We start from the raw sequence: 11,953 nt of genomic DNA, 5'->3' as shown, positions 1-11,953 counted from the left end.
AAATTGTCTTAGGGAAGGCCTCGCATCCTCTATAAGAGCCAACATGCCCACTTTTACCGCAGTTGATACATTTCGGCATTTCGTCTTTTTCTTTAATTTCGCAAGCGTTCGTTTCGTGATTTTCGCCGCATTTAAGGCAGCGTGGTTTAATGTTGCAGCAATCTGCACTATGATGGAAGTAATTGCATTTAAAGCATTGTCTAGTCATATTACGAGCACGATATGGCTCAATACTAACTCGAAGATAGTTAATACAGTTAATGCTATATATGCTGTTGACTTCATCATTTCTTTCAAGTTCAACGAGAAAGAACGGCAGCGCCCTCTTTGTTCTGGTTTGCGTGAGTTGAACAACTTTAATAACAGGGAAACCGAGTTCCTTTTTAATATGATCGAAAATGTCTTTAGCTTCATGATCAATTGGTAATCCTTTAATGACAACCTTGACTGGTTGTTTATTTTTAGGTTTGATTATGTAATAATCGTAGCCCTGTGTAGTAGCAAACGATTGAATTTTCTGATGCTGCTCTATAGAGTTTGGAAAAATCTTGATAAAACCATTATTGTGGCCTCCTTGGGGCCACAAACGTTTTGAATTTCAGCTAAAATTCTATTGATTTATCTGAGTATCGAAGCATAATTGGCGGTCCTTTGGTAGGCGTGGCTTCAGGTTCGCGCTTTTTTAAGTTTTTTATCGGAGAGAATTTATTACTAGTGGTAATTTCCGAGTTAACCTTTTGAGGGGTATTATTTCTGGCAGTTTTTCGTTTTGTGGGGGATTGAAATGTATCATTATCTGGCACATTAAGGAAGTTTGGGGGATTAAGAATTAAGTTACAGTTAGCCTCCTGACAGACAAAATTTGAGAGATTACCTTGCGCTTCCTCCAGTCTGGAAATGGCGTCCCCACGTTTAGCATCAATATCCATTAGCGTAGGATAATCTTGGGGCAGGTTTGAGTTTTAAATCCAATTTTTCAGTGCTTTGTTTAATCCATCCACTTCCATTTGGATTCCGTAGATGGCAATTTCAGTAAATTTTTTCTGAGCACAAATTTGGCATTCAGGTGTATCCTTAATATTTGATTCATTTTCTTGATTATCAATTATCATTCCATCGTGGGTATCGGCGCGAAAGCGCTTGCTCCCAGCATCCTCCATATCGCCACCGTTCATGACGGTAGCTAGCGCGAGAATGACTGAAAAAGAATGAGAATAGAAAGTGATAGAAAATGTAGAAAATGCTTACAGAATGGCGAACTCAGACTGCGTTTTCTTCTATATCTTTCAAATCGCCTGCAGCGCCATCTGTTGTAAATTGCAACTAATTTCGCAAGTTTGTCTGCCTGAAAATTTACTGTTGTCCCAAGCATATTGCAACAAACGGTATATTTCTATCACTGCCCGTTTAGTTTTTATTGATTTTTGAAATATACCGGTCATTTTTGAAACACCCGGTATCAATAGCTTCTATTTGTAAATATACCAGCTTCTATTTGCAAAATACAGGACAAACAAATATAGCACTACAAACGCACCACTATTTCTATTAAAATTAAATTATTATTATTTTCTTCATCCGTGCTTTTCTGCAATTCAGTTTAGGTTATTGGCCTAATAATTACAGTGCGGTAACCATAAAGGTTAGCCGCGCTAATGATTGAAAAGAAAGTCTAATGCGTGCTCTATGTTTGTAGTGTGCAACTAGCATCTAAAGCACAACACGGTTGTGAATTGGATGGGCGAATCTATTTTATTCGTAGGTAAGTCCGGTTATCATAGGCAACCGTGTTGCTGCTTTCTTCTGCAGCTGTGTTGTTGGATAAGTGTTAAAGCATAATCGAGGGTTGATGGAATCTTATTGCATTGAAAAGGCAGATTGGGTTTATTTAAAGATTCAGTTTTTATTGTTTTGTTTTAAAGCCTATTTATTTGGATCTCCACATCTGTGTTTTCTTAATTTTTTTTATGAATAATAGAATTCAAATTATGTAATTTTTTATAGAAATACTGCATCCAAAAACGAAACCGGGTATTTTCCACCACTTTATCAAATAAACGCTACTCAAAATTATAAATTAATTGACAATTTGCTCTACCAGCTCCTTTTTATCTGCATCAGAGTACTTTAGTGAATGCTTCCAACGCAATTTTAAAATAAAAAGTTAATTAAAATTTAAGTAGTGAATTAAATTTTATATTACTAATAACTTACTACGATTGAATGAAAATATATATTGCAGGTACATTACCTACTGATTAAATACCATTTAAAGGCGCTCTTTCTGCGATTTAAATGTTATTTATAGATATTCTAATTGTGGATTAAACTTCTTTTCAGGTTACGAGTAATCTACGAAGATTTTTTTTCCCTTACCTTTGAAGAAGTATATATTTATATATATTGTTGATGGACTAGGACTCAAACCATTTCACTCAATCTCTTTTTAAAAAATTTTATTCAATCATTAAAAACTGCCATTAAGATGTTATTTTTTTAAAATATCATATGGGTTTTCATACAAGAATTTTATTATTCATTGATTTTTCATGTTTTAAGGAATTACTCAATACTTTCCCCTTTTAAGTATATTTTGATAGTAATTAACGACGGAAGGGCCAAAAATCTCCAAATGTAACACCAAAGTGCATCAACCTATGAGCGATAAATTACGAGAAGAAAACAAGCATTTGTGTGCTTTTTATACAAAAAACTCGTATTATCGCCAATCTTTCTCTGTTAATTCATAAGTATCACATTTTTTGTTACTGTAATGAAACTCAAGGCTTTTTGTATTGTTCATTCAAATATCTATTCTCTTGTTTTCATTCAATTACTTAAATCTATGTCAACATGTTTTTTTTTTTATTATTATTATTTTGCACTCCTTTAAATCAAATAAAGAAAAATTGAAATTAAACTAAATTAATAATTAGGGAGTCCTTGTAAATTTATAAAAATTTCAAATAAAAAAATAGAAATACTTTATTTATATGTAAATAAAAAAGAAAAAATACACACATTTATACAAAAATATACATTTTCCAAAATTTCTATTAGTCTCTCAAGGACTAATATTTTTAATATAATTTAAAATAACATTTAACTTAAATACAATAATTAGTTTAAAAAATTGTTATTGATGATTTTGTTTTGATGTTTTCTTCTTTACTATAAATTTTCTTTGTTTGTTAATATGTTTGTTTGGTGGAGCTTTGGATACTTTAAACATTTCCTTTTCTTTCTGAGAACTACTAGTCGAAGCAGTGGCTGCTTGAAAACTTGCTTTTATGGCTTTGATTTTTTCTTCCACATCTGGAAGAGGATGTAATGTGTCCCATTCTAATATTGTTGACTGCAGTTCTTTTAAATGTTGAATCATTCGGTTTTTCCTAATATTTAGATCTTCAGTGATTTGAAGAGTTGTAACTATTGCATTTTTTTCACAAACTTGCTTTTCTTTTTTTTCATCGATATGTATAATTAAATTGTCTTCAATGTTATCTACATTTTGTAGTGAGTTATCATTCTTTTCTAATTTTTGACAAATATAATGAATATGTTTGCAAATTAAAAATTTTATTGAATAATCAATGCAGGTGCAAGACATAGAGTGTATGCACACATTGCATTGGTCACATTTTATTGGGCAGCATTCTGTAGCATTAATTTTTTCTACACTGTAAGTAAAAATTGATTCTCCAATTGTTTTCGTAATAATAAATGTATTTTCATTTAATTGAATAGAACTATAAATATCTTTCATTTCTATGCTGCTGGCATGTCTCTTTCGAATTGAAATCATTTTATGAGTCAGCTTGCCTCTTTCTATTGATATAACTCTTGCCAGGAGTTTCTTAGCGATGGCATTCGTAATAACTGCGATTGATTTATCTAACCTTTTCATAACAATTCCTCCACTTTCTTCATACTTTATCTGGCGGTGCCACCTTTCTAATTTCATATTTGTATTTATACCTAATCCTTTTCTATAGCAGTAGGCCCACTTTTCTGGTCTTTTTTTGTAGGTTGTTTCGAAGTACTGAACAAAAGAACTTTCTTCTTCTTTAAATTTTTCGATCAAAGAATTAAAAGTTGTTGTATCTAATTCTGTTACAATATCATTCATTTGTTTTTTAATATTTTCCCTATTACAAGTTTTCACTTTTGAATTTATATTACGATTAATGTTTCTATTGACATGCCAAATACATAGCAGATGTAAAGGTTTAGAATTAAAAATGGATTCCCAAGCATTTAAAAATGAATTGGTGTCATCACTCATTAAAACTTTAGTTGTTAAATTTGGGATGCGTTTTTTAATGCTATCAAAGAAAGGCAAAAGAATGTCGCTTGCGGTTCTCGAAGAAAAAAATACAGCAACTGGCAAACCTTCATGATTTTCGTCGTGCACCATTACCGTTGTTAACTCGAACCCATATTGATTTGTTCCATGGGTCGAGTCAATCATAATGCATGCACTCTCGTATATTTCAAGCAATTTTTCTTGGGCATCATTCATTAGTCCAAATAAAAAATCGTTTTGACGTACAGAAGGATAATCTTGTAAAATTTCTCCAACTGGCTTATAAATAAGCACCGGATTTTTCTCGTCATTTTTTAATTTTTTAACTAGTATGTCGATGGATGTAGTATCATCTTGATGCATAACTGTTTCCTCTTGAATTTTAAAGCCACTCTTTATGTTACATAAATCTTTCCTGGTTGTCAAACTGAGACGATTTTTTGGAGAAAAGTTACGTCTTGTTTCATCTAGTATTTTTGTCATGGGTATTCCGAGATGAAGATTTGCAGCAATATCTGTCCTTTCTTCTTCTGTCAAGCGCAATCTTCCAACCTCCATTTCATGTCCGACATGAACAGATTGGTACAAAACCTTTATTTCAGAAATCCCATAGATAGTTTCTGTACATACTTTTATAACTGCAGGGCAAGTGAAACCAGATTTGTTCGAACCCGACGCTTTGAGTTGGCGAATTTTTCCTCCCTTTGGCTTAAAGCAGCCACTGCGATGGCAGATGTAATAAGATAATTTTTTTCCTACATCTTTTTTTTCAGAGGAGTTTCGAAGTATATAGGACGACTGGCTTTCTTTCTCAATTCTCACTTTCCAGTTCAGAAAATCTTGAGCTGAGTAAAAAGTCTCATTGATGTAGTTGAGATTTATGGAATGTTGACTCTGCATATGCTCTTGCAATTTAACTATCGTCCTAAAAGCCCCACTACATAGTCCACAAATTTGATTGCTCTTGATGAGGTAATTTTGCTCTGGATGGAAATTTCTACAGTGAGCATTTAAATTTTTCCTTTCTTTAAACGTTATCCCACATTTTTCACAACTAATGGCTGCAGAAAATGATTTTCTTTGCTCCATTTCCAAATAATAAAATTTCACAATGTATGAAATGCTGTTAAGTTTATTATATTCTAATATTAAACATAATTAAATAGCCTTGTGCAATGAATGAACCGTTAGTCCGTGAAATATATCTCGGGATCGGGTAGTTTCGGTTCGCAAATTTGACGAGTTCGCAAATAACTAAAAAACTAGTAACTCTATGGCAAAGGATACCGATGTGCTCTGATTGGTTTAAGCCTTGGCATCTTTTTGGCAATGTTTTGCACACATAATAGTGTAATTAACGCTTATTTGGCTCAAACCTTGCGGTTTTCATTATTTTTATGAAAGATAGGAGTGAATTTCAACAAGATCTAATTTTTATTTAAATAATTGTATTAAATAAATATTGTGTTTAATAAAACATTAATTCCAACCAAATAGAAAACTATTTCAATCTCAAAAAACGTTTCTATTTCTAATTTATGAAACTATTAATATAAGTAACTAATGTTATTTATGCACAGAAGTATAAAAACTATATAAACGTAATTGCGAAATATATGATGCAGCAATTAAATACTTCTTATTTTTCCGTGATTTTCGTGCCATTATTAGATAATTTTATGCAGCCATTGAAACATTTGTTACTATCGTATCAACTACATATGGGGGGGGGGAGATGATTACTTAATACCCCAAAACGTATAAACAGAATATGTGATTTCGAAGCTAATTTTTTTTAGTTGCATCAAAATTGGAAACACAAAAACATTTGTATGAAATTGTAATTTTCATATTTCCTGAATTTAGGTTTCAGGATTTGATCTTTTTTGCTGTATATGTGTTCCAGATTAATATTACATGTAAACCATAAAAAAGTGGAGAGGAGATAAATGTAAATATTTCATTTATTTATATAAAAATATATTTCATAGTAATAAATAGCATTAAGAAATTTAATATATTTTGCAAAATATTTATTAGCACCGTTGACATAAATAGTTTTAATGAAAAAATGTATACTGATTTTTAAACACAAATTTTCTAAATACTTAGTCTCTTTGTGAACTATATTTATGCAGTATATCTAAAAAACTGAAAATGAAAAACTTAATTAGGACAAGATCTCTTTTTACAAATAAATTAAAACATTCATTCTAGTTTGAAAACTTTTGTACCTATTTATTTTTAAAAAAATAAATATTTTTTTGGTATCTCACAGTGAAAATAATTCATATGTATGAAATATTACTTTTTAATATCTCGTAATAATAGCATAACACTGATTATTTTTACAATTCTTAGATTGAAAAATTTTGTGGATTAGGGATACATTTTTCCGTAATGCTTTTCCTCTCTTTGTTTAATTGATAGATTTATGACTGATATATTAATACAGCTTTACAGAAGATAGAAAAACTATAAATACTTCCTATTTTTTATATTTGAAATTTAAAAAAAAAATAATCAATTTTTGATATTCTAATATATTTTATCATTTTTAAATTGAGGCACTTTGTTAAATCCCTTCCTCACTTCTCCTTTCATCCTTTGGCATGGCTAGCCAATTTAATTATAAGGATAAAAAAGAATTAAAAAAAAAACTCTCCCCAATTACATTAAATAGATGTCTAATCATAAGTATCTAGTGTTTTATATTTTAAATAAGCACACACTATGTTTTATGTCACTAACTGCTTCCATTTTCAACCAGAAAGGAAGATGAAAGTCCTTTGATGTTATGTGCTACCCAATGCCCCTTCTCCATAACTAGGAAATAATTTTTAAACTATATTTTTGATTTAAAAAAAATCATAAATTATGTCTTTTTTTTTCTTTTTTCTATACTTAAGAGCATCTACTTTGAAAACCATTTATTCAAGAGTTTTGAAGAGTGTTGCAGAATATAATAAAAAATAAGAGAAAAAAATCCACATGGGAAGAATGACTTCAATGCACAGGAGTAAGTTTTAGAATACACATATAAAGAATAACTTCAAATCCCATCAAATAACAACTCTAGTTTGATTTTATGAAAACTTTGATTAATATATGTGAATACATATAACATGAATAAAAAAAAAATCAGGATTCTTTGGCTTCAAAGGTATGAGGTTATTCATCTTCTGAAAATGCCTCGATACACAAAAAAGCAACTTGTAAGTACTTTTTTCAACTACTTTAATTTTTAATATATGTAGGACTCAGAAATCACTACTATTTTAGAACGCACATTTAATTACATTTAGGACATATATACATTAACATAAAAGAATTGAACATTCAGTAGATTTCGTCGAATACGTCGCGTCTCGTCTTTACTTTCGTCCAGATCCGTCTGATCTGACACGTCTTTACTCTCGTCCAGATCCGTCTGATCTGCCACGTCTTTTCTCTCGTCCAGATCCGTCTGATCTGCCGCGTCTTTTCTCTCGTCCAGATCCGTCTGATCTGCTCTACGTCTAACCAGCGTCAACTCCGTCTATCAACCAGCAGATGGCGCTCGCCAACAGGCGCTCGTCACTACATTCGGCGATCCTGACGTCTCTTTCGTCCTCGAAAGTTATATCAAAGTAGAGAAATCTGAAAGAATAAAAAAAAAAAGAAAACAGTATCTGGATAAAACAATAAACATTTTTTTTTTTCTTTTAGTCTGAAGACCATGCTTTCATGAAATCAGCTGCTGTGGAAGTTGTATTTGGTCCCTCATGACATCCAACTTTTTCAACGTCATACCGATCCTTAGGTTTAACCTTGACAATCCGATACGGTCCATGAAACTTTGGTCTTAGTTTGAGTCCAGTTCCAAACTGCGTCCGTTGTATGGCCACTAATTCACCAAGTTTGTAGATGCGCGCCACTTTTCTTCGTTTGTTGAAACTTTTCCGATTCTCTTCTTGCATCTTCAAAATGTTTTCCCTTGCTTCTTCTCTCATATTATTTCGATCTTCCATCATTGCTTTTGTGTATTCTTCTTCCAATATTTCCTTTAAATGTAAATCAGTTGTATCTTTTAATTTTACACCAGTTAAAAGCTCAAACGGGGTAAACTTTGTACTCCTCGAAACAGTACTATTGATTATTTTTTGCACTGATGCAACATGTTTATACCATTTGGTAGGGTCTGTTATTGAGAGTTTTGATAGAATGGGTATTAAAATTTTATGCATTACTTCAATTTGCCCATTTCCGCGAGGAATTCCAGTGCTAATTTTGAAATGTTCAATATTTTCATCCTGACAGTATGTTTCAAATTCTTTTGAGGTAAAAGCTGAACCTCTGTCTGTTATTATTCTCGTCGGATTTCCAAAAGTAGATTGTTGAAGCTTAAGTTTAGTTATTGCATCCTGAGTAGATGTTGATTTAACCGGGTACAACCAGACAAATTTTGTAAAAGCGTCAACTATTGAAAAAATATGCTGATAGTTCTTATTTGTAGAAGGCATAGGGCCAATGAAATCTATGTGATATGTACTTAAAGGCAAATTTTCTTTTGGGATGGGGTTAAGGAAACCTTCACCTTTCCCACGTTTCTTATTACAAAGAATACACTCCACGCAATTGGCAATCACACTTTCTATTTTCGACCTCAACTTTGGTATGTAAAATTCTTGCTTTAAAATTTCTTCCGTCTTAGCCACAGCGTAATGTCCTTTATTGTGAATTTCTCGAATAATTTCTCTTTGTAATGCTTCTGGGACTATGAGCAATTCTCTACCATTATCGTATTTGTATAAAACTCCATTTCTCACAATGTGTTCACCGTCTTCTTGTTTATCTATCAAAGCTTTCAATTTCTTAAGGAATTCGTCCTGATTTTGAGCATTGGCTATTTTAGTGGTCACTTCACTATATGAACGAGTAACAACAAGTACTGCGTTTCGACTAAGAGAATCTACGTGTGCCATTTGTTTTCCTGATCTGTGAACAATTTGGTAATCTAATTCCTCTAACTGTAAAGCCCATCTTGCAACTTTTGGTGTAAGATCTCTTTTACTCATAGTTTGTTGAAAAGCGGAACAATCAGTCACAATTTTAAACTTAGAACCCAGTAAATAATGTCTAAATTTTTTTAATGCTTCGATCACAGCCAAAACTTCTAATTCATAGCTACTATATTTTTCTTGTTGTGGAGATGTTTTTCGACTAAAATAATGAATAGGATAAAACTTATTGTCGGTTCCCTGTTGCAGCAGCACTGCTCCGAACCCCTGACTGCTAGCATCTGTATGAAGTTCTAAAACTGATCCCTGTTGATAGAGATGCAAAATTGGCTCTTGAGTTAAAATATCTTTAAGTTTTTGAAAAGCTTCCTTTTGTTCATATTCAAACTTAAATGCAACGTCTTTTCTTAGTAGATCACTAAGCGGTTTTGCGATTTTTGAATAGTGGGGTATAAATTTCCGAAAATAACTAGTAAGGCCTAAAAAGCTTTGTACTTGTTTAACAGTTTGTGGTTGTGGAAATTTTTGTACAGCTACCGTTTTAGATACAGAGGGTTGTATAGTTCCGTTTTGGATTCTATAGCCTAAAAATTCTATTTGTGGTTTTAAAAACTGACACTTCTTAAAATTAAACTCCAAACCGTACTCTGATGCAACCTTTAGAACACGTTGTAATTTTTCTAACCCTTCTTCCTCGGTTTTGGATGGAATAATAATGTCATCCATATAAATCAGTACAGTTCCATCTAGCATCAAGTTCCTGAATATCACATTAATGTAACGCTGAAATACACTCGGACTATTGGAAAGTCCAAATGGTACTTTAAGAAATTCCCACTGGCCATGATGTGTTACAAAAGACGTAAATTTTGTGCTATCTTTCTCTACGTCTACATGAAAAAATCCGTTTTTCAAGTCCAAAGTAGTAAATATTTTTGATTGCTCAAGTTTGTCGAGAAAATCTTCTATGAGGGGTAAAGGGTACCGATCTTTAATCATCTTTTTATTTAGCTTACGATAATCAATGCATAACCTATAACTGTCATCCTTCTTCTTACACAAAACCACAGGTGAAGAAAAATTTGAACTACTGGGTTTTATTATCCCTTCCTGTAACCATTTATCAATCTGAGTTTCAACGAATTTTTGTTCTTTAAAAGGCAGCCTTCGAGGGTTATGACTAATCGGAATATCATCGCTCAATATTATTTTCATTTGCAAATCCGTACTTTTTGTTTTGTTTGGCGAATACTTATTTAAAAGACGATTTATTTCCTGTCTCAACGGTTTTTTTACATGACTCATGTCGATTTCATCATAGTTTATCGAATCCGTTAAATGAATGAAGTATGGGAGAGGATGTGTATTTATTTTATTGCCAGTCTCAGCAAAAATAGGTGCCTGACTGTCTCTTTTCAGCTCCGAGGAACGTAGTGATACGACCTTGACCTCGTTTCTCACCAGCCGGGTGTAATTTATTTGGGCTCTTTTTTCATGAATGATAATTTGATTTTCTTGAAATGAAAAGCTTAGATTATTTAATACGTCCATGCCAATGATTATTTCGTTCGGCATTATTTCTAACACATACACATTAGTTGATATTACATATTCATCAATTAATATATCACAATAAAAAAAATCTAGAGGAGTAATGCTATCTCCACTTATATCAGCTAATTTCACATTATCAGTCGTTAAATTAGGTTTACCAATTTTCAAATAAAAATCATAATTAATCATAGTAATATCACTTCCAGTATCAATTAGTGCATCACAATTTACACCATTTATTTCAACATTTTTACTAAGCTTATTTACAGTTTTTGGAGAATTACGAGTATATACTTTATTAGAGAGAGACACTTTAAAATCTCTTTGCGGGCAGTTACTGGCTTTGTGGCCAAAGTTACCACATTGGAAACATTTCAATCCTTTGTTTTTAAACTTGCAATTAAATGATTTATGGCCAGTCTCATTACAATTAAAACATTTATTATTACTCTTGTTATAGTAATTATCATCAACATAATTCTTTTGAGCACGAACGAACGGCAATGGTGAATTTTTAGCTTCTTTCGCGATATCAAATTTACTTCTGTTTTCGGAAACACGCCAATTTCTGTTTGTTTCCTTTTTAAGGTGACTTCGTGCAGCTTCATATTCGTCCAGTTTATTAACCAAATCTTCTACTTTCTTTATTTTGGGCAAATCGTCGAGAAAATGATCGCGTACGTCATTTGGTATTTTACTCTTTAACTGGTCAACGACCATTAGCTGCTTTAAATCTTCAAAATCGGTTATTTCTAAACAATTTATCCATTCCTCAAAAAAGTTATTCAGTTCAAAACCGAAATCCCGCCATGATGAAGAAAAATCTCGTTTGTGAGTAAAGAACTTCTGCCTGAGTTGTTCGGAAGTTAATTTAAATCTTTTAAGCAACAGTTTTTTTATGTAATCATAGTCATTAGCTGATGGATCAGGTTCGCGAGCAATTAAATTGACTATATCCAATGGTAATAACCCGAGTAAATAAGAAATCCAGTTTTCTTTTGCAATGTTAGCCCTACTTATTTGTTTCTCAAATAACGAAAGGTAAACACTTATGTCTCCGCTATTATCATAATTATTTAGCCATTTTAATATA

The 11,953-nt window shown here is 32.0% G+C and overlaps 1 protein-coding gene across 1 annotated transcript; it reads right to left on the bottom strand.

Annotated features, from left to right (window-relative positions):
• Positions 1–1,101: 1,101 nt before the first annotated feature.
• Positions 1,102–5,786, bottom strand: LOC129959350 (uncharacterized). Its single transcript, XM_056072169.1, has 2 exons — positions 3,552–5,786; positions 1,102–1,198 (listed from the first exon to the last, which is right to left on the bottom strand). Exons 1-2 carry the CDS (start codon positions 5,393–5,395, stop codon positions 1,102–1,104), a joined length of 1,941 nt encoding a protein of 646 aa, XP_055928144.1. The 5' UTR covers positions 5,396–5,786.
• Positions 5,787–11,953: the final 6,167 nt, after the last annotated feature.

Source organism: Argiope bruennichi, chromosome X1, assembly GCF_947563725.1.
Source record: "Argiope bruennichi chromosome X1, qqArgBrue1.1, whole genome shotgun sequence".
Taxonomy (NCBI): Eukaryota; Metazoa; Arthropoda; class Arachnida; order Araneae; family Araneidae; genus Argiope; species Argiope bruennichi.
This window is presented reverse-complemented; position numbering and strand designations above follow the sequence as displayed.